The sequence below is a fragment of the Dendrobates tinctorius genome, unplaced genomic scaffold (assembly GCF_039654945.1).
Source record: "Dendrobates tinctorius isolate UK_male_01 unplaced genomic scaffold, ASM3965494v1 ptg000294l, whole genome shotgun sequence".
Classification (NCBI taxonomy): Eukaryota; Metazoa; Chordata; class Amphibia; order Anura; family Dendrobatidae; genus Dendrobates; species Dendrobates tinctorius.
The window spans coordinates 2330244-2354129 of NW_027361961.1; the positions used below are offsets into that span (position 1 = coordinate 2330244).

The 23886-nt window shown below is 44.3% G+C and overlaps 1 protein-coding gene across 1 annotated transcript in view; it reads right to left on the minus strand.

Moving 5' to 3' along the window:
- The window catches only part of LOC141072981 (uncharacterized), a 130340-nt gene that overhangs the window by 22023 nt on the left and 84431 nt on the right, over positions 1-23886 (minus strand). The window contains exons 12-16 of the mRNA XM_073560247.1: positions 23705-23795; positions 17799-19055; positions 14167-14225; positions 11209-11511; positions 1192-1224 (exon numbers count right to left, since the gene is read on the minus strand). Of these exons, the coding sequence (XP_073416348.1) occupies positions 1192-1224; positions 11209-11511; positions 14167-14225; positions 17799-19055; positions 23705-23795 (1743 nt within the window). The remainder of the gene's footprint in view (positions 1-1191; positions 1225-11208; positions 11512-14166; positions 14226-17798; positions 19056-23704; positions 23796-23886) is intronic.

Consider the following 23886-nt stretch of genomic DNA (forward strand, 5'->3'; position numbering starts at 1 on the left):
AGCGGAGCAGTGTGTGTACGAGGTGTACGGAGCGGAGCCGTGTGTGTACGAGGTGTACGGAGAAGAGCCGTGTGTGTACGAGGTGTACGGAGAAGAGCCATGTGTGTGCGAGGTGTACGGAGCGGAGCCGTGTGTGTACGAGGTGTACGGAGCGGAGCCGCGTGTGTACGAGGTGTACGGAGCGGAGCCGTGTGTGTACAAGGTGTACGGAGCGGAGCTGTGTGTGTACGAGGTGTACGGAGCGGAGCTGTGTGTACGAGGTGTACGTAGTGGAATTGTGTGCATACTGGGTGTACGGAGCTGAGCCATGCACGTACGAGGTGAACGGAGCAGAGCCATGGGTGTATGAGGTGTACGGAGCAGTGCTGTGAGCATACTGTAAGGAGTGGAGCCCTGCACGTACGAGGTGTACGGAGCGGAGCCGTGTGTGTATGAGGTGTGTGCAGCCGTGCGTGTACGAAATGTGCGGAGCGGAGCCATGTGTGTACGGGGTGGAGCCGTGTGTACGGGGTTTAAAGAGCAGAGCCGTGTGTGTACAAGGTGTACAGAGCGGAGCTGTGTGTGTACAGAGCGGAGACGCATATGTACAAGGTGTGCGGCTTTTTGTGTATGGAGTAGAGCCGTGTGTGTGCGGAGCAGAGCCATAACTATAATAAACCTTTGGTGGTAAATGGTTCTTTAACCTTGCCCCTAGGAAATGTGCGCACGTTGCGTATTTGCTTGTAGAAATTTCTACAAGGTTTCAGCCCCTCTTGGCAGGAAAAACGTTGGGTAAAAAATGCATTTTTGCATGCATTTTTCTGCGTTTTTGCAAAGCCATAGAGCTAAATAAAGATAATTTGTTAAACCAGAGTATATCTTAATTAACCAGACGACTATGTTTTTGAAAATTGATATACCATATAACATACTGTGTAAGTCTGTAACAGTGACTTGTACATAGTGTGTGTTTATCTTTATTTATTGATGTGTGCTGATATGCTAATTGTGTATTATAGTCTGGAACCAGTTTGTTGACTTTGAAAGTAAAGAGGGAAAAGAATGTGAGGACACTGGGTATTTCTAAAAACAACTTACCGTATTTTTCGGACTATAAGATGCACCGGACCATAAGATGCACCCCAAATTTTCAGAAGAAAAATAGGGAAACAAAATGAGGGTCCGTCTTATAGTCTGAATTATTCAGCTCACCTGGGGGGTAGGGTGTGATATGGAGCGCTGGTGGAGTGGGGTCACAGGAGGTGGTCTGGCTCATCCCTGGCTAGTGCAGCAGGTTCGGTGGTGTGGGGGCTCTGCCATTTTGTGAAAGCCCCCACACATCCATCCTAGGCTGATGGGCGGCGATTTGGCAGATGATCGGTGGTGCGGGGGCTCCACCGGCATTGGTGGAAATCCTGGAGCCCCCACACATCCATCCTGGGCTGGTGCGGCACTTTTGCAGGTGATCGGCAGTGCAGGGGCTCTGCCGGCATTTTGTGAAAGGAGCCCCCGCACTTCCATAGTTGTAATGCTGATTTGAAAATGGCCGCGCAGAGAAATCTCGGGAGACGAGATCTCGTCTCCTGAGATCTCACTCTGCGCATGCGCCGCCTCCGGCGGCCATTTTCCTGAAGCTCAATTCAGCATTACATTGCGCCCATTTTCCTGAAGCTCAATTGTAATGCTGAATTGAGCTTCAGGAAAATGGCCGCGGGAGGCGGCGCATGCGCAGAGTGAGATCTCAGGAGACAAGATCTCGTCTCCCGGGATGTCATCTCGTCTTCCGAGATCTCACTATGAGCGGCCATTTTCAAATCAGCATTACAACTATGGAAGTGCGGGGGCTCCTTTCACAAAATGCCGGCGGAGCCCCTGCACTGCCGATCACCTGCAAAAGTGCCGCACCAGCCTGGGATGGATGTGCAGGGGCTCCGGGATTTCCACCAATGCCGGCGGAGCCCCCGCACCACCGATCATCTGCCAAATTGCCGCCCATCAGCCTCGGATGGTGTCTCCTGGTAAGTGCATCTGGACCATAAGAGGCACCCCCATTTTCCCCTCAAATTTTGGGGGAAAAAAGTGTGTCTTATGGTCCGAAAAATACGGTACACTGTTAAATATTAATAATCCGTTAATTTCTTTTTACACGCAGTTCTGTACATTGCTTTAGCTGACATTACATAGGCTATTTTTGTAAGGTTAGCTCATGGAAAAGGACAACCCTATATGTGGAGACCACGTGCTTTGAAAGATGTATATTTAAGGTGGGGGCTTACTCTAGGGGGGGGGGTCGCTCGCGCTCTCCTTCCCTATCACCATGAAACACAACACATTCGAGGAGTCATCTGTGCTGGGCCATGACATTACGGACAGCTGGTATGTAACTTGATGGCTACGTGAGAAGCCGAACAGAGACAGACGCCATTCGCCATGTGGGATCCCAGAGAAAGAAGGATATAAGTTTTGCTAAGAACAAATGGACTATCTCTTTATAATCATGCACCTATTTTTATGTTTTTCTGTAATAATCTTTTCTTTGATGGAAGAATCCAAATAAACCACTACATTTTTATCTGGTAACAAGTCCTGAGTATTTTACAAGAATACGCATTTTTTACATTGGAGAGCCAGCCAGATCTGAATTTTTGTACTTTTCGCGGATTTCCCTCAAATTGCCCAAAAGGGGGAATGAACTTTGCTAACGTCATATGTGCAAGTTATCAGGAACTCCATTATTATGGACAAGTCACAAGAATCAGACAGAACCTAGAAGTGAGGACTAAGAATTGCCAGATGGATTGAGAAGTACTACAAGTGCCAGACGTGCTGAAGGTAGACGTGTGAAGACAAGAGACCAGCGTTGTCCATCAAAGGAACTACAAGCTGAGATATTTCAAGCAGCCATTCAAGGTGACCTTGCAGACGTGGAACAAGATGGAGAAGTAGGAGGTGACTTCAGAACTGATGTAGATGACAAGGGAAAGACGGACCACTAAGAATAGATCACTCAGAGGCCCAACTCCAAAGTAAAGTAAGGAAAAATTTGTTAAAAATATGCAAAATCATTCCTGCATATGATAACAAAATCCATGTTTGCAGAAACTCTGAGGTTTCTGAAAGCTGTGTTGACAAATTTGATTTGAGTAACGAGGAAAGGAATCAGTTATTTAAAATGTGGATCCCTGTAAACTTTGCTAGGACATTATCTTTAATGATATCTGGTGAAACACATGTGAATTTAAATGATAAAGACAGATTAAAAATTCTGATTTTTTGCACATCAAATGAAAATTATCCAGATATTGATAGTCTTCAAAAATTAAGGATTGGCCGGAAGGAATGTACCTATACATTTATGTCCATATTTGACCGCTTGTATAGAACAGTCATTGAGAATGTCAAAACACAGTCCATGATTAAGAGTTTTGTAAACAAATTTGGGTTTCTAAATCCTGAATCTCGTGTTATTGCGTCACAAAAAGATTCTTTATTTGAATGTGTGCAATCCCTTGATTTTGCTAGGAAACACGAGAATCGTGAAAGGAAAATAAATTGTGCTAATTTTGAAAAGACAGGCAAAGTAAAATCTTATCAGAAGCCGGTATCAAAGCCTCCAAAACTAAGTAATCAAATCTATGAAGAACGAAGAAAATTACACGTTCGCTTTATACCGTATGAAATTATGCAAACGACCACCGAAAAAACTTCACAGATTGAGTCAAGAAAAATTCGAAGTTTTGATCTTCTTTCTGTAAAAAAGATGGCGGAATTTGACAGACAGAAGCAGGTGGTGAGTGACATCATGGCCTGTAAACTGAACACTTTGCTCAGAGAATCCATCAGCTTCAAAATCACAAGAACTTTTCAGGATATTTTTTTGCAGAGAAATAAGTCTGGTTTAGGAATTGGCTAAAAAAAGTAATCATATGTTGTGTTAAAGCGTTATACAATGTATTAGTTATATGCAATTATTTTATAGAGTATAATTCTGTAGTTCTATAGTTTTGTAGATATACATATTCATACAGTATATATAGAGTGTTTGTAGAAGTAGAGATTGTAGAACTGTATTTTTTAGTGAAAATTAAAATCTACTCCAGTAATTATATTTAGAATTATGAATATGATATTAACCCCCTTCACCCCAAGGGTGGTTTGCACGTTCATGACCGGGCCAATTTTTACAATTCTGACCACTGTACCTTTATGAGGTCATAACTCTGGAACGCTTCCATGGATCCCGGTGATTCTGACATTGTTTTCTCGTGACATATTGTACTTCATATTAGTGGTAAAATTTCATTCAAATAACTTGCGTTTATTTGTGAGAAAAACGGAAATTTGGCGAAAATTTTGAAAATTTCGCAATTTTCCAACTTTGAATTTTTATGTCCTTAAATCACAGAGATATGGCACACATGTTTACTTTACATCAGCACAATTTTGGAACCAAAATTTTTTTTTGTTAGGAAGTTATAAGGGTTAAAATTTGACCAGCGATTTCTCATTTTTACAACACCATTTTATTTTTAGGACCACATCACATTTGAAGCCACTTTGAGGGGTCTATATGATAGAAAATACCCAAAAGTGACACCATTCTAAAAACTGCACCCCTTAAGGTGCTCAAATCCACATTCAAGAAGTTTATTAACCCTTCAGGTGCGTCACAGGAATTTTTTTGAATATTTAAAAAAAAATGAACATCTAACTTTTTTTCACAAAAAAAATACTTCAGGTTCAATTTTTTTTATTTTACCAAGGGTAACAGGAGAAATTGGACTGCAAAAGTTATTGTGCAATTTGTCCTGAGTACGCTGATACCTGATATGTGGGAGGGAACGACTGTTTCGGCGCATGGCAAAGCTCAGAATGGAAGGAGCGCCATTTGACTTTTTCAATGCAAAATTGGCTGGAATTCAGATCGGACGCCATGTCACGTTTGGAGAGTCCCTGATGTACCTAAACAGTGGAAACCTCCTACAAGTGACCCCATTTTGGGAACTAGACCCCCCAAGGAACTTATCTAGATATGTGGTGAGAACTTTGAACCCACAAGGGCTTTACAGAAGTTTATAACGTACAGCGGTACAATTAAAAAATCATATTTTTTCCACAAAAATGATCTTTTCACCCCAATTTTTATTTTCCCATGGGTAACAGGACCCTAAAAGTTATTGTGCAATTTGTCCTGAGTACGTTGATACCCCACATGTGGGGGTAAACCACTATTTGGGCGCATGGCAGAGCTCGGAAGGGAAGCAGCGCCATTTGACGTTTTTGGCTGGAATTGAGATCGGACATCATGTCGTGATTGGAAAACCCCTGATGTACCAAAACAGTGGAAACCCCCCACAAATGACACCATTTTGGAAACTAGACCCCCGAAGGAACTTATCTAGATGTGTGGTGAGAACTTTGAACCCCCAAGGGCTTCACAGAAGTTTATAACATACAGCCGTACAATTAAAAAATCATATTTTTTCCACAAAAATGATCTTTTCACCCTCAATTCTTATTTTTCCAAGGGTAACAGGACCCTAAAAGTTATTGTGCAATTTGTCCTGAGTACGCTGACACCCAACATGTGGGGGTAAACCACTATTTGGGCGCATGGCAGAGCTCGGAAGGGAAGCAGCGCCATTTGACGTTTTTGGCTGGAATTGAGATCGGACACCATGTCGCGATTGGAAAACCCCTGATGTACCTAAACAGTGGAAACCCCCCACAAATTACACCATTTTGTAAACTAGACCCCCCAAGGAACTTATCTAGATGTGTGGTGAGCACTTTGAACCCCCCAGTGCTTCACAGAAGTTTATAACGCCCGGGCGTGAAAATAAAAAATTTGTATTTTTTCCACAAACATGATCTTTTAGTCACCATTTTTTTATTTTCCCAAGGGTACCAGGAGAAATTGGACCCCAAAAGTTGTTGTCCAATTTGTACTGAGTATGCTGAAAGCCCATATGTGGGAGAAAACTACTGTATGGGCACACGTAGGTGCTCGAAAGGGAAGTAGTGACGTTTTGGAATGCAGACTTTGATGGAATGGTCTGCGGATGTCATGTTGCCTTTGGAGAGCCCCTAATGTACCTAAACAGTGGAAGCCCCCCATAAATGACCCCATTTTGAAAACTAGACCCCCTAAGGAACTTATCTAGATGTGAGGTGAGCACTTTGAACCCCCAAAGGCTTCACAGAAGTTTATAATGCCAGGGCATGAAAATAAAAAAATCTTATTTTTTCCACAAACATGATCAATTAGTCCCAATTTTTTTATTTTCCCAAGGGCAACAGGAGAAATTGAACCCCAAAAGTTGTTGTCCAATTTGTCCTGAGTACTCTGACACCCCATATGTGGGAGAAAACTACTGTATGGACACACGTCAGGGCTCGGAAGGGAAGTAGTGACGTTTTGGAATGCAGACTTTGATGGAATGGTCTGCGGGTGTCATGTGCGTTTGGAGAGCCCCTGATGTATCTAAACTATTGAAACTCCCCGTGGGCCGAATTCCCCTACAACAACCATACCAATGAATCCTCCTCCAAATCACCCTTCTTTATTGTCTACGGACAATATCCTGATGTTCCTCTGCCGGTACCTCCTGTCTCGGGTGTGCCGGCGGCCGATCTTCTTACCGAGGAGATCTCCAGGGACTGGCAGACAAAAACCGCGCTTGATCGTGCTCAAGGCAGGATCAAGAGACATGCCGATAAAAAACGCCTGGGTTCTCCACTGTACCAACCCGAACATAAAGTATGGCTGTATCTAAATTTGTCCTTCTGAAGCAACCCTCGTATAAACTGGGTCCTCGGTATATAGGTCCGTTTGAGGTCTTAGCCCGTATCAATGGTGTGGACTACAAGTTAAAACTTCCCACTTCGCTAAGGATTCCTAATTCTTTCCATGCTTCTCTCTTAAAGCCTGTTATACTTAACCGCTTTCATCCTTCCACTGGCTGCTTGCCCCCGCCTGTGTCCGCACAGGATGTCTTTGAAGTTAGACATTCTCGCCATGAAAAGATAAGAAGGTAAGACCCTCTTCTTAATCGATTGGAAGGGTTTCGGCCCTGAGAGATCTTGGGAGCCCCGGGAAAACATTCAGGCTCCTCGTATCTTGGCCAGATTCCTTTCCAGTCTTAAGAAGAGGGGGCGTAAGGAGGGGGGTACTGTCACGCTCATCTCCCCTTCTTCTTCCGCGGCTCCAGCTCGCCCTGCAGCTGCTGCGGCTCCTGCTATGGCCGCAGCTGCCGCGGCTCCCACTGGTCATACTCCTGTCGCCGCTGTCCATTCCACCTCTGCCACTGGTCGTGCTCCTGTCGCCGCTGCCCGGTCCGCCGCGGCTCCTCTTGTCTCAGCTCCGGTGGCCCCTGCTGCCTCCCGTGCCTCCACGCCGCCCAGGACTCTCCGGCGCCTCCGGTCCTCTCAGCCCGCCCCCACTGCTGGCGCCTGTCCATCAACTGCTTCTCCTCCTGTTCTGCGACTGGCTGCCGCTCCCTTCCAGGTGCACAGGCACTCATCTAGGCACGCCCCCTAGACTAGGCGCCCTATCCCTTGGCCCCATGACACTGCTGCACCCTGACCCAGAAGTTCTGCAGCGTGTCCTATATCAGGCATCACCCTATGCTCCCTGCCTATCAATTGTGGTTCACGTTTGAAATCGGGTCCACGCTCTCCTGCGTTCCTCCTGTCTTTGTAGGGACTATTTTTTTTTTACAGTGGTGGAGGAATACAGTGCGGAAGGATACCTACCTCCCATCATTGGATTCCTGGAGCCCCTAGAGAACGGTCGCATCAGCTGATGCTGCTGTTCTCCACGGGAGATCATTGTGGGACACTCACTCGTGGATTTCTGCGGAACAGGGATTATTTGGTGGTTTGTTTTTTTCATATTCTTCATAGATGACACTGGCTTCGGGGATCAAAGTGACAAGTAATGGTGAGTATGTACTCTATGTTATATGCACTGTATGTCTATATGTATGTATTGTATGTAGTATATCTGTAGCATGTATGTATGTAGTATGTATGTATGTAGTATGAATGTAGTATATATGTATGTATGTTGTATGAATGTAGTATATATGTAGTATGTACAGTATGTAGTATATATTAAGTATGTATGTAGTATGTATGTATGCATGCTGTATAAATGTAGTATATATGTAGTATGTATGTAGTATGTATGTTGTATGAATGTTGTATATATGTAGTATGTATGTATGCTGTATAAATGTAGTATATATGTAGTATGTATGTATGTTGTCTGAATGTTGTATATATGTAGCATGCATGTATGCTGTATGAATGTAGTATATATGTAGTATGTATGTAGTATGTATGTTGTATGAATGTTGTATATATGTAGTATGTATGTATGCTGTATATATGTAGTATGTATGTTGTATGAATGTTGTATATATGTAGCATGCATGTATGCTGTATGAATGTAGTATATATGTAGTATGTATGTTATATGAATGTAGTATATATGAACTATGTATGTAGTATGTATGTTGTATGAAAGTTGTATGTATGTAGTATGTATGTTTTTTTTTTTTTACATTCAACACATTAGCCGGATGATGGGACTACTACTGTCCCATCATTGGCTAATGTGTCAATCACTGTCATTGTAGCAGGCATCGCCCGATGGGACCTGTAGTCCCATTGGACGATGCCTGCACACACACACAGACCCCCCGGCAGCCGACACAGACCCCCGGCAGGCCCGTATAGACATCTGGCAGCTGGCACTGACCCCCGTTAGGCCCATACAGACCCACAAGAGGCCCGCACAGAGCCCGCCCGCACACACAGACACTCACAGTGTCCGCCCACGCACTGCCCACACTCTTCCCCCCTCCCGAACTGGATGTACAAGGAAAAAAAGGTGGAAGGAGATGACCAGGTGGCCGCCTTACATATCTGGTCAATTGACACTCCCGATCTCTCTGCCCAAGATGACGCCATGGCACAAGTGGAATTGCGCCCTCAAATTCTGTGGAGCCGGACCGCCACCTGCTGTGTAGGCAAGAGAGATAGCCTCCCTAATCCACCTTGCTAACGTGCGTTTGGATACTCTACACCCTTTCTTGGGACCTTGGAAGGATAGAAATAATGCGTTCTCCTTCCTCCAATGAACCGTGGCTGATAAATATTTAAGTAGGCATCTTTTAACATCTAACGCCTGAAGTTTTTGTTCCTTAGGATTGGTTGGATTAGGGAGGAAGGAAGGCAGAACTATCTCTTGTGTCCTGTGAAAGTGTGATGCTACTTTGGGAAGGTATGCCGGGTCCGGTCTTAGGATTACTCTATCCTGTAAAAATTCTGTATAAGGGGGTAGTCTGGAAAGTGCCTGTATATCGCTTATTCTACGTGCGGATGTTATCACTACCAGAAAAGCCGTCTTGAGGGATATAACCTTTAGTGAAGCTGAATCTAGAAGTTCGAATGATTTTTCTGTCATGGCTGTAAGGACTAAATTTAAGTCCCATGGTATACATCTGTCCTTGTGTATGGGTCTCGATCTAGCAGCCGCTTTGATGAATCTCGCCACCCAATAGTTGCTGGCAATATCACATGCTAATAGGGCCCCCAAGGCTGAAACCTGTACCTTTAATGTACTTGTGGAGAGGCCCAATTCGAGACCCCTCTGGAGGAATTCCAGAATCTGTTTTGTGGGTATTCCGTCCCTGATATTAAACTCAAAGGTGGAAAGGAATCGCCTCCAGGTTCTAGCATAGATATTTGTGGTAGCTTGTTTTCTGCTTTTCAGGAGGGTATCAATTACATTTTTGGAAAAACCTCTATTCTTCAATAGTGTCCTCTCAAACACCACGCCATCAAATGAAGTCCCGCTACCTGTGGGTGGCTGACTGGCCCCTGGTAGAGGAGATCCGGAAGGTTCGGAAGTACCCAGGGATCGCAAACTGACATGGTCCTCAACCATGCGAACCAGGTCCTTCTGGGCCAGAAGGGGGCAATCAATATGACCCTCGCTCGATCTTCCCTGATCTTCCTTACTACCAGAGGTAAGAGGTTTAATGGTGGAAAGGCATATGCCAGACAGAAGTCCCATTTTATCAGGAGGGCATCCACTGCCAGTGGATTTTCCCTGGGATTCAGAGAGTAGAATGTTTTTTCCTTTCTGTTTTCTTTGGTGGCAAAGAGGTCTACCTCCGGCTGACCTCATTTGCGGACAATCAGGTTGTAAATGTCCGTGTTTAAAGCCCATTCTCCTTGCCTTAGGGCCCTGCGGCTTAGAAAGTCTGCCTTCATGTTGTCTTTCCCTCTGATGTTGAGCGCAGTTAAAGATTGAAAATTTTCCTTGGCTATCTGAAAAAGACGTTCCGTTATCCGCATCAAGGCCTCGGAGCGTGTTCCACCTTGGTGGTTGACATAGGATACTGCTACCTGGTTGTCCGAGAGGTTCCTCACATGATGACCCTGTAGGTACATAACGAGTTTGTTGACTGCTAACTCAATCGCCAACAGCTCCCTCTGGTTACATGAGGTCTCCGCATCGGGGTCCCAATGTCCCTGTTCCACTATGTCCCCCATGTGGTCCCCCCAACCCCAGGGGCTAGCATCTGTGGCTATTATGCGGGTTATCTGCGTCACCCAGGGCACCCAAGAGGATAAGTTTTTGTCATCGAGCCACCACCTAAGAGATGTAAGAGTCAAAGGGCTTAGCGATACTTGACCCTGTAAAGATCCCTCTAAGGCCCTGCTATTAACTATGACATCTCTCTGAAGGGATCTAGTGTGAAATTGTGCCCACCTGACTGCTGGAATACGAGGTCAGAGAGCCTAACAGAGACATGGCTTGCTTGAGGGTCATGGAGGGCCTATTAATTGCCTGAAGTTTCTGCTGTTGTATATGTTCTAATTTATCTGATGGCAAAAGACACTGCTGAGTTTCTGAATTTAACAGTAAGCCTAGAAACTTTTGGACTCTTAGGGGCTGAAATCGGGATTTCTCGTAATTTATTATCCATCCGAGGCTCTTTAGTCTAAATTTAGCCTTCTCTATCTGGGATAGACAATGGTCCACCGAATTCCCCACAATCAAGAAATCGTCTAAGTACGGGACAATCAAGATATCGGCCTCCCGCAAATGAGCCATGACCTCGGCCACTATTTTCATAAATACCCGAGGCGCCGCTGAGAGAGACCAAAAGGAAGAGCTCTATACTGAAAATGACGGTCTATTGAAACCGTTACTCTTAGGAACTGCTGGAAGTCTGCGTGGATAGGCACATGATAGTATGCATCTTTCAAATCCATGACTGACATAAAACACCCTTCAAACAACATCTTTATTGTTGAATTGATGGATTGCATCTTAAAGGTGTGATTAACCAAAAATTCATTGCGGGAACGTAAATTAATGATGGTTCTAAATGTCTTATCCAGTTTTTGGATCAGGAATAAGGGAGAGTAGAAGCCTCTACCTCTATCCGATTCCGGAACCTCCACCAGGACATTTTTCAGGCACAGGCTTTTTACTTCTGCCTCTAAAGCAGCCTGTTCAAGGGGCAAAGATCTTAAGGGAGTTAGTTTAAAGGTATGCCGTGGAACATAACTGAACTCCAACCTGAGCCCGGTGGATATTACATTCCGCACCCAGTCACTATGGGTGATCTGCCAACATGGGTGATCTGCCACCACGCTGGGAGGAAGGCTGCCAGTCTACCCCCCACGGGAATTGCTAGTCATTGGCTCGGTTTCTTTCGCTCTCTTGAGGAACGCCTGAACATGAAACCCGTACCTCTTCTCCTTCTATCTTCCCATCTGGGACGGTCTCTATTAGGTGAAGGATTGCGCCTTCTCCCCTGACCGAATCTCCTTCTATTGAATGGACGTCGGTAGGATGCGGACCACAAATTTGGGAACTTTTTCTTATCGTCCCTGGCTTTCTCAAGCAGCTCATCCAGGACTGCTCCGAACAAATATTCCCCCTCACATGGGATAGTGCAGAGTTTTGCTCTGGATTGAATGTCTCCCTGCCAGCACTTTAGCCACAGGGCTCTAAAAGCCGCATTAGAGAGTCCTGCTGCCCTGGCGGCCATTCTTACTGCATCGGCAGAGGCGTCCGCTAGGAAGGCTGCGGCCACCTGGATTACTGGTAGGGCCCCAAGAATTGTCTGTCTAGACGTCCCGTTTCAACTGTGATTCTAACTGGTCCAACCAGATCATCATGGACCTGGCCATACAGGTTGAGGCTACTGCTGGTCTTAAAGAACCGGCTGCCATCTCCCAGGTGCTCTTAAGGAAGGTACAGTTGTGGCCAAAAGTATTGACACCCCTGCAATTCTGTCAGATAATACTCAGTTTCTTCCTGAAAATGATTGCAAACACAAATTCTTTGGTATTATTATCTTCAATTAATTTGTCTTAAATGAAAAAACACAAAAAGAATTGTCCTAAAGACAAATTGGATATAATTCCACACCAAACATAAAAAAGAGGGTGGACAAAAGTATTAGCACTGTTCCAAAAATCATGTGATGCTTCTCTAATTTGTGTAATTAACAGCACCTGTAACTTACCTGTGGCACCTAACAGGTATTGGCAATAACTAAATCACTCTTGCAGCCAGTTGACATGGATTAAAGTTGACTCAACCTCTGTCCTGTGTCCTTGTGTGTACCACATTGAGCATGGAGAAAAGAAAGAAGACCAAAGAACTGTCTGAGGACTTGAGAAACCAAATTGTGAGGAAGCATGAGCAATCTCAAGGCTACAAGTCCATCTCCAAAGACCTGAATGTTCCTGTGTCTACCGTGCGCAGTGTCATCAAGAAGTTTAAAGCCCATGGCACTGTGGCTAACCTCCCTAGATGTGGACGGAAAAGAAAAATTGACAAGAGATTTCAACGCAAGATTGTGCGGATGTTGGATAAAGAACCTCGACTAACATCCAAACAAGTTCAAGCTGCCCTGCAGTCCGAGGGTATAACAATGTCAACCCGTACTATCCGTCGGCGTCTGAATGAAAAGGGTCTGTATGGTAGGAGACCCAGGAAGACCCCACTTCTTACCCTGAGACATAAAAAAGCCAGGCTGGAGTTTGCAAAAACTTACCTGAAAAAGCCTAAAACGTTTTGGAAGAATGTTCTCTGGTCAGATGAGACAAAAGAAGAGCTTTTTGGGCAAAGGCATCAACATAGAGTTTACAGGAGAAAAAAAGAGGCAAAGAAAAGAAAACGGTCCCTACAGTCAAACATGGCGGAGGTTCCCTGATGTTTTGGGGTTGCTTTGCTGCCTCTGGCACTGGACTGCTTGACCATGTGCAAGGCATTATGAAGTCTGAAGGCTACCAACAAATTTTGCAGCATAATGTAGGGCCCAGTGTGAGAAAGCTGGGTCTCCCTCAGAGGTCATGGGTCTTCCTGCAGGACAATGACCCAAAACACACTTCAAAAAGCACTAGAAAATGGTTTGAGAGAAAGCACTGGAGACTTCTAAGGTGGCCAGCAATGAGTCCAGACCTGAATCCCATAGAACACCTGTGGAGAGATCTAAAAATGGTAGTTTGGAGAAGGCACCCTTCAAATATCAGGGACCTGGAGCAGTTTGCCAAAGAAGAATGGTCTAAAATTCCAGCAGAGCATTGTAAGAAACTCATTGATGGTTACCGGAAGCGGTTGTCGCAGTTATTTTGCCTAAAGGTTGTGCAACCAAGTATTAGGCTGAGGGAGCCAATACTTTTGTCTGGCCCATTTTTGGAGTTTTGTGTGAAATAATCAATGTTTTGCTTTTTGCGTCATTCTCTTTTGTTTTTTCATTTAAGACAAATTAAATGAAGATAATATATCAAAGAATTTGTGTTTGCAATCATTTTCAAGAAGAAACTGAGTATTATCTGACAGAATTGCAGGGGTGTCAATACTTTTGGCCACAACTGTATCTGCCTTTTTGATGCCTTCACAATTGCCGCGTCTAATTTGGGGGCTTTGTCCCAAGTGTTCACCGTCGGATCATCGAAGGGGTATCTACGTTTGAGGGCTGAAGGTAGCGAACCTCTCTTATCTGGTTTCTTCCACTCTCTACGGATTAGATCTTGAATCTTTTCGTTCAAGGGGAAGACCCTTCGCTTCCTCTGCTCCAGCCCACCAAATATGACATCCTGCATGGATAACTGAGGTCTAGGCTCCTCCACTTCCATTGTTCCTCTCACCGCTTTTACCAGTTTGTCCACTCGGTCAAGCGGCAGACAAAACCGACCCGAATCCTCCTCTGAGGAGGAGGATGAGGGGGATGAAACATGGGAGTCCTTACTTCTCCATTCTACCGAGGAATCAGACTCCACAGGGTCCCAACCCCTTAAGCTTCCCGGTTGGGACAGGGATTTCAGGGCTTCCCTCATCTCTGCCCTGACTATGTCCTTTAAGCTTGCAGCTACCACGGGCGATTCTTCCGCCAGTCTGCTGGATACAGGGGGGACACAACCTTTTGGGGCACGAGTCTGGCAACGGGCATGCACACAGTGTGCATTCTGTGTTTTGTATTACTTGTGGCTTTCTTCTCCTAAAATAAAACATAGAGGGAGGCCCCGTCACTGAGTGAACATTCACGTAGATCACTTACCAGTGCCACAATTAAGTACCGGAGAATGAGGGGGAGTTTTCTCAGTCGATGCTGCTGTCTGTCTAAAGGAGCTTTTATGACTGGATTGGTCACTTCGTCCTGCATGTTCCTTACTGTCACGGGACTCTTTCCTCTTTTGTCTGACCTACCGAAGGTCCTCCAGGGGCGGCAGTGATGCTTGTCGCTGCTGCTGCTGCTGGCTGCTTTTGCTGCTGCTGATCACTCTCCATTACTGCACTGTAATAATGTGGCCAAGGCATGGCACCCATCTAGGGTCCTGCCTATATATCTCTCCTCCAGACAGCAGATATACCGCGCCCTCCCCCCTAATAGGGCCCCCCTCCCCAGCTGGCTCCGCTAATGGCCGGTGGACCGGCGCCTCTCCCGATGGGCGCTGCCATCTTGGGGCCTTCGCGCCTGCGCAGTGGCGCCGCCGACCCGGAAGCGCTCCCAGGCTCGGCCCCCGACATCACCGCGACCCAGAAAACCGGAACGCCCGGGCATTCCCCTATGCAGCGCTCCCCAGTCCCCAGCATCCTGCAGCCGCGCCGGCCCCGCCGACCACTGCAATCGCGCCGCCGGAGCCGGGAGACCCCGGGGGGCATACTCAACGGCGGCGGCTGATCCTTCCTATGGAGGCGGACATCCTCTGGATGCCGCTCCCTGCTGCACACGCCAACTCCGTGCTGCCCATCCAGGGCCACCGTGGCATCCTCCAGTAGCTCCGCGCCAGGCCGAGGTAGGAGACCCCCCGCTACCTGCACCGGCCGGCCGACGATCCATCTGTCTGTAGGATCCCGTCCCCTCAGGAACAGGAAACCAACAGATGCGTGGGAGAGGTGCCGCCCGTTTGTATCTGTAGGTTTCCTGTTCCTGAAGGCATAAGTACCCTTAATTGCCACCGTTAAAAGGCGTATTGGACGTTGTTAAGCGGTTAAAAACTGACATGAACAGTACAATATTACAAAACAATCTTTATTAGATGTCTGAATGGGCAAACACTTGGCAAATCAGATTTAATGTTGATAAATGTAGAGTAATGTACCTACGTCGGAGTAATCCTATTGTAGCATATATATATATATATTAAATGGAAGAAACTCAGGACTACAGAACAGGAGAAGAACTTGAGTATTGTGGTTACAAGTAAGGAGAGCAGCAGTACTAAATGTCAATCAGCAGCCGCAAAAGCAAACAAGACTGTAGGGTGCATAAAAAGAGAGATGTGATCCCAATATATTGTTACCCCTCTATTAATTACTTGTAAGGTCACATCATGAGATCCAACTTTGGGATCCACATTTTTAAAAGGATACTCAGAAGCTACAGTGATCCTGAGTCACTTCTCACAGACTAGCTGTGAATTGGGATAGACAAGGAGGCAGAAATCAATAACCAGGAGGGTACATCATAAATAGAGGGAAGAGACAAAGGTGAAGTCAGGTAAGGGTCTGATGTGAAAATACTTGGGAGGATAGCGGATCAGGTCAAGAGGGTTAGCCAAATAGATGATCACAATGAGATCAAGGTAAGGCAACAATAGATCAACCACTAGGCATAGAGAAAAAAAACACACTGAGCTGAAGCTACAACTGGCAGTTATCTGGGACTGACAGCCCAGTCAAGTAGCTGAGTAATCGAGGGAACAGGGAGCACCTGACAAGAGCTCTGCACCATCCAGTCTCAGATTGGATGGCCAAGCTGTCAATGAAAAGAGACAGCTCAGCACGCCCCTGCACAACACTGGACGACTGAGCTGTCAGTGTCCTAAGACACAATGAGGGATGAAATCGTTACATAGAGTTAGTTCAATGGTGGGCAAATAGTTTATTACAAAGGATCGAAGGCCTACCATATGATATGTTGAAAATTTGGGCATGTTAGTTAGAAAAAAGACGTCTCCAAGATCTCATTTATATGTGTAAAACACATGTGGTCAATACAATATTTGTCTGAGATGGTGTAGTGAATCCCGCCCTGCATTGAGCAGGGGGTTGGACACGATGACCCTTGAGGTCCGTTCCAACTCTAACATTCTATGATTCTATGATTGTTCAAAGGACTGGCACATAACTTACTCAAACCAGATATCATACTAAGAACCAGTGCCACTCATTACAGGTGGAAGAAAGATGATTCTGGCAGCTAAATAGGAAAGGGTTCTTCACAGTTAGACCATTCAGACTATGGAATGAACCACTACAAGAGGTAGTAATGGCAGACACTATAACAGCTTTTAAAAAAAAAAAAAAAAAAAAACGGGATGGATTATTTCCTCTGTACATATAACATTATGGGTTATAGATAATGCAGTGAAAAAAAACCGAATATTTTGTGAAGAAAGGTTAAACTTGATGGAGCCTTGTCTTTTTTCAACCTATGTAACTAAGAATCGCCTGATGACAGAGTTCCATCAGTGATGTCAGAGGTTTATGAGGGTTCGGTGGCCCCTCATAGAAGTGAGAGTACTGTCATAGTTTGGTTTGGAGACTCAATCATGTGACATGTTGCTGCGTGATCGATTCTTCTGTTTGCTCACCTGCTGCCTTTTCTTCCCTGTTCAAATGCTAATGGCAGCACGGTGGCTCAGAGGATAACACTGCAGCCTTGCAGCGCTGGAGTCCTGGGTTCGAATCCCACCAAGGACAACATCTGCAAGGAGTTTGTATGTTCTCCCCATGTTTGCGTGGGTCTCCTCTGGGCACTCCGGTTTCCTCCAACATTCCAAAGACATACTGATAAGGAATTTAGATTGTGAGCCCCATCGGGGACAGCGATGATAATGTGTGTTACACTGTAAAGCGCTGCGGAATATATAAAATATGCGCTATATAAAAATAAAGATTATTATTTATTATTATTAATGGTTTCTATTGTCTTTGTTTTCCTTTCTTTGTTTGCTCCTCTCCAACTGTATCTCATTTTCCCGTTTACCTCTTAGTGAATGTGTGTTCAGGAGTTCCAGCCCTTCAGCTAAGTGGTTTACCATGCTTGGTAAAATTCAGCACCTTTTCCTTCTACCATTGTAAGGCTTCTGGGAGCTTATAATTGTTCCTTTTATTTTTGGTTTTCCTTAGCTTGTCTTCTTGCCCTATATGAAAGTGTTTTAGTTTCTCACCCAGGGTTTTCAGATCTTACTTCACATTTTCTTTTCTCTTTTTTGACAGTGTGTTGTGGGATCCGCTCAGGTTCCTCAGGAGGTACAAGAAAATCCTCAATAACTTATTAAGGGGTTAGGTCTGAGGTGGTGTTTTAGTTGTGCAGCTAAGGCCTTTCTAGTCTGTACAGAGACCAGTTGGATGGCATTCTCGCCTCTGTGGATTCTCCAGTGGCGATCAAGATTCGACTTCTGGTTAAAACATTTCCCACATTCTGAACAGGAAAAAGGCTTCTCCCCTGTGTGAGTTCTCTGATGGATATCAAGATATGCTTTCTGGTTAAAACATTTCCCACATTCTGAACATGAATAAAGCTTCTCCCCTGTGTGAGTTTTTTGATGTCTAACAAGAATCCATTTCTGGTTAAAATATTTCCCACATTCTGAACATGAAAAAGGCTTCTCCCCTGTGTGGGTTCTCTGATGTCTAACAAGAATCCATTTCCGGCTAAAATATTTCCCACATTCTGAACATGAATACGGCTTCTCGCCTGTGTGAGTTCTCTGGTGCTGAACAAAATTTGATTTTCGCTTAAAACATTTTCCACATTCTGAACATGAAAATGGCTTCTCACTTGTGTGGGTTCTCTGATGTTTGATAAGATTTGATTTCTCAGTAAAACATCTCCAACATTCTGAACATGAAAATGGCTTCTCCCCTGTGTGGGTTCTCTTATGTTTGATAAGATTTGTTTTCCATTTAAAACATTTCCCACATTCTGAACATGAAAGTGGCTTCTCCCCTGTGTGGGTTCTCTTATGTTTGATAAGATTTGTTTTCCATTTAAAACATTTCCCACATTCTGAACATGAAAAAGGCTTCTCCCCTCTGTGTGTTCTCTGGTGGCTATCAAGATCTGATTTGCATTTAAAACATTTTCCACATGCTGAACATGAAAGAGTCTTCTCCTCTGTGTGAGTTCTTTGATGTGTAACAAGATTTGATTTCTGGTTAAAACATCGCCCACACTTGGAACAAAAAAATCTATTCTCTGATGTGTGAATTTTTTGATGATTAAAAAAAGATTTTTCAAGAGGAAAAGTATTTCCACATTCTGAACGTGAAAATGGCTTCTTTGCTTTAGGAGCAATATTTTTTTTAAAGATTATTTTGAGACTTTGATTTTCCTTAATAGTCAGTAATGAATCAGAAGACAGGACCTGTTTCAAAGGATCAGATGATATATCTTTGCAGTGAAGAGATGATGGTAAATCTGGAGTAATAGCATTCACTTCAATTGTATCTTGTGGGATGTTTAGATCATCTGATTTAAAAATTGAAGATGTCAGCTGTCCCTCTGATCTCCTGGTGCAGTCATCTGCTAAGAATAAAACCAATTATTATTTTTGAATAAAATATCCTTGAAGTTTATATTTTCGAACATTTATACTTAAACTGTCCATAAAAATAGCAAGTTATGTAAAAATACTGAATTATTCACCGAGACAATGACAGTTCACAGTCTAATAGAAAACCTCATAGGATGAATCAGTAGAGCATGGTGTTCAACTGTCTGTTCATTCTGCCTCAAAAATATGGAATAAAAAGCTACCAATGTTATGTTGGCCAAAATACAGTAATACAAATAAAAATGTCTACTCATCTCACATAAAATCAAGTCCCCAATTCAGGTCAATCATCTGTCAACAGAAAACAGAGGTTTCCACACTATTAGTGGCTCAAAGGCTTTTGAAAAGCAACACACAAAGCCAAGTCGACCTGTCATTGGCTACAGCAGATCATATTGAAGGTTCTGGATTGGCCATCTCAGTCTCCTGACCTCAATAACATTGAGACACTCTGGGGAGATCTCAAGAACACAGTTCATGCTAGACAAATCAGGAATTTACAAAAGCTAGAGACTTTTTGCCAAGAAGAGTGGGCAGATTTACCATGTTAGAAAATAAAGAACCTCATCCACAAATACCACAAAAGACTTCAAGCTGTCATTGATGTTAGAGGGGTCAATACACGGTATTAAGAAATGGGGTATGTAATCTTTTGATCAGGGTCGTTTGGATGTTTTGGGTTCTCATTATGATTTAAAAAGAGAAGTATCATTTCTCCTTGCAGAGAAAGACATGCTAAGCATTTCGAGAGAAATTATACTTCTTGGATATCGGTCAGACGCCTCTCTCACAGCCAAACCAGATCTCACACTTTGCACTGACGAGGCGCAGTACCCCAAAATACAGTGTCTGCAAATTGATATTCTGGGTTGGTTTTATCCTAAGTCATGCAACAAGGCTTGTTAAAGGGTCGACATTGACTTTTAGGATTGCTACTTCCAATAGGAATAGTTCTAGTCCTCTTCCTCTGTGAAGATACAATTTGCATAAATAAAAAGAGAAAACACAGTAGTTTGACAAAAAATGGCTTCAGCCAACTACTAACCATGAGTGGAGAAAAAATTTTCGAGTTATCATTCATATTCTCTGAAAAAGAGACCAAGAAAGAAAAAATTCTGCCAGGGTATGTAAACTTGTGAGCACAACTGTAGCTGTTTTAGAAGGCTGGGGAACTATTAGTCTCTGAAAGGATGGAGCCAGACACCGACGGTTTCCTCTCCTGTGTCACCTCTCTGGTCCATTACTGGAGCCTGAGGTCGATCCGGACTGCCAGGGAAATCAGGTCATCTAGAGTAGCAGGAATGTCTCAACCAGCCAATTCATGCTTAATCCTTCTGGACAAACCCTCTCAGAACGCGGCTACCAAAGTTTCATCGTTCCAAATAAGTTTGGAAGACAAGGAGTGGAACGAGACAGCATAGTGGAATACAGACAGAACTCCCTGACACAGTCTGAGAAGGGAAGTTGCAGCAGAAGATACACAACCAGGCTCATTGAATACAGTGCCTTGCAAAAGTATTCGGCTCCCTGGAACTTTTTAACCTTTTCCCACATATCATGCTTCAAACATAAAGATACCAAATGTACATTTTTGGTGAAGAATCAATTACAAGTGGGACACAATTGTGAAGTTGAACGAAATTTATTGGTTATTTTAAATTTTTGTGGAAATTCAAAAACTGAAAAATGGGGCGTGCAATATTATTCGGCCCCTTTAACTTAATACTTTGTTGCACCACCTTTTGCTGCGATTACAGCTGCAAGTCGCTTGGGGTATGTCTCTATCAGTTTTGTACATAGAGAGACTGAAATTCTTGCCCATTCTTCCTTAGCAAACATCTCGAGCTCAGTGAGGTTTGATGGAGATCGTTTGTGAACAGCAGTTTTCAGATCTTTCCACAGATTCTCGATAGGATTCAGGTCTGGACTTTGACTTGGCCATTCTAACACCTGGATACGTTCATTTGTGAACCATTCCATTGTAGATTTTGCTTTATGTTTGGGATCATTGTCTTGTTGGAAGACAAATCTCAGTCCCAGTCTCAGGTATTTTGCAGTCACCAACAGGTTTTCTTCAAGGATGGTCCTGTATTTGGCTCCATCATCCCAGCAATTTTAACCATCTTCCCTGTCTCTGCTGAAGAAAAGCAGGCCCAAACCATGATGCTGCCACCACCATGTTTGACAGTGGGGATGGTGTGTTCAGGGTGATGAGCTGTGTTGCCTTTACGCCAAACATATCTTTTGGCATTGTTGCCAAAAAGTTCGATTTTGGTTTCATCTGACCAGAGCACCTTCTTCCACATGTTTGTTGCAAACTTTAAATGACATTTTTTATGGATATCTTTAAGAAATGGCTTTCTTCTTGCCACTCTTCCATAAAGGCCAGATTTGTGCAGTGTACGACTGTCCCACCTCAGCTGTAGATCTCTGCAGTTCATCAAGAGTGATCATGGGCCTCTTGGCTGCATCTCTGATTAGTCTTCTCCTTGTTTGAGATGAAAGTTTAGAGGGACGGCCGGGTCTTGGTAGATTTGCAGTGGTATGATACGCCTTCCATTCCAATATGATCGCTTGCACAGTGCTCCTTGGGATGGTTAAAGTTTTGGAAATCATTTTGTATCCAAATCCGGCTTTAAACTTCTCCACAACAGTATCACGGACCTGCCTGTTGTGTTCCTTGGTCTTCATGATGCTCTCTGTGCTTCAAACAGAACCGTGAGACTATCACAGAGCAGGTGCATTTATACGGAGACTTGATTACACACAGGTGGATTATATTTATCATCACTAGTCATTTAGGACAACATTGGATCATTCAGAGATCCACAATGAACTTCTGGAGTGAGTTTGCTGCACTGAAAGTAAAGGGGCCGAATAATACTGCACGCCCCACTTTTCAGTTTTTGAATTTCCACAAAAATTTAAAATAACCAATGAATTTCATTCAACTACACAAATGTGTCCCACTTGTTGTTGATTCTTCACCAAAACTTTACATTTGGTATATTTATGTTTGAAGCATGATATGTCGGAAAAGGTGGAAAAGTTCCAAGGAGCCGAATACTTTCGCAACGCACTGTACCTTACGGATGGCCACCAGGAAGGCCTGCAGATCTGATGTCACAGGGTTCCCTCTCTTCCACAAAAGGTCGAGCCACGCTAAGGCCTCTCCTGCTATGTGGAACATTAGGAATACCACTTTAGCATGATCAGAGGGAAACTTATGGGAAAATAGTTCATAGTGCAGCGTACACTGGTTCAGGAAACCACGGCACTGCTTAGTATCCCCATCATAACATTGTGTAGCAGACAGACGTGGATTAGCTCCAAGTGCATAAGTCACGGCTATAGATGCTGCACTTTGAGGTGGAGTGGATGAAGAAGTCAACTTCAGGGTTTCCAAACGGCTATTCATTGTCCGCAAAGACAGAATCTTTTCCAACTGATCTGGGTGGCAAACATCTTTTTGAATAACTCAGAGTGAGAAGAGGCATTGGGATTAGCAGGGTCCATGTCTTGAACAAACTTTAACACACATGGATAGTGGACACACTGTGCCATGAGCCATGCTTCCCCAGGAGGAGTGTGGCTAAGTGGCTACCTTGTTTTCGCTAAAGCTCCTAATGGTGGAGTTAAGCATGTGCTGCAGGTAGCCACCAGGTATCAACCTTGGGTAGTCCACGATACTGCATTAGTTGACCCCAAGGGTCAGGATCTCAGTAATGGTCATGGACTCGGACGCTTTGGCAGGACAGGATTCAGATACTGTAAACTAGATATCAGAGCTGGTTTAAACGGTACTGATTCTGGATCACCAGACTGGATAGACACTGATCCTTGTTCAGACAGTTAGGATTCTGGAAAACTATCCAGGACGGACAGTGGTGCTTGTTTAGCAATACGCGTTTCAGGAACAGGTTCAACCAATATGGGACTCAAGGACAGGAACCTGGCAACATGCTAGTTGCACAAACACTAACTACAGGAGTTAGTGAGGCACCTCCCTACTGGGGAGGGTATATTATATACCGGATGCCTTCCAGCTATTTGCAAAGTGCGCGTGCTGCCCATTAAAAAATTGGGAAGTGCACACTAGACGTGCCACAGGAAGCCCTCCGCAGCGTGCACAGGCCCAGAAAAGCAATAGGCAACAGGGAACAGAGACACCAACAAGTGGCCAGGGAGGCGAGTATGGCGGCGTTCCTGCCGGGAGAATGGAAAAGGACCATGCAAAGACACCGACATTGCTGCTACAAAGGCAACATGTTTACCCTCGGCTTTCTCTAAGTGACCAATCATAATATGTTTCTTCAACTGATTTTCTAACTTGTCTGCACATTATACAAACGCTGTCATTTGGCTTTATAGTTTACAGATGTGGGCAGGTAACGGTCAGCGCCTTCTAATCCCAGGAGGTAGGTGGATCCGCCAGGTTGTAAGTTCTATAGAAAAGGGCTTTCAATGCCCAAAGTCATTTGAACAGTTTTGGGTGGAGGAGAATGAAGTGGTCTAAAGAGAAAGCGATGATGACACGATTGACTACACCACCGATAAAGCAGCGAGAGGCAATGACTGAAAAAAATCTGTGACTTCTCAGCATTTTGTGGTTACTACTCACCTGGGTAGTCATATGTAGGAATTGCCACTTTACACACCTCATCACCCCTCACATATGTCTCTGTAGTATTAATATGGGTCAGATCTTCACCCTGAAATAAATATTGTAAAAGGCACAGACAGATGGAGACGTCACATCTATGATAAGCTCTAATCCTGCCATCTCCACCATTCTCATTACAC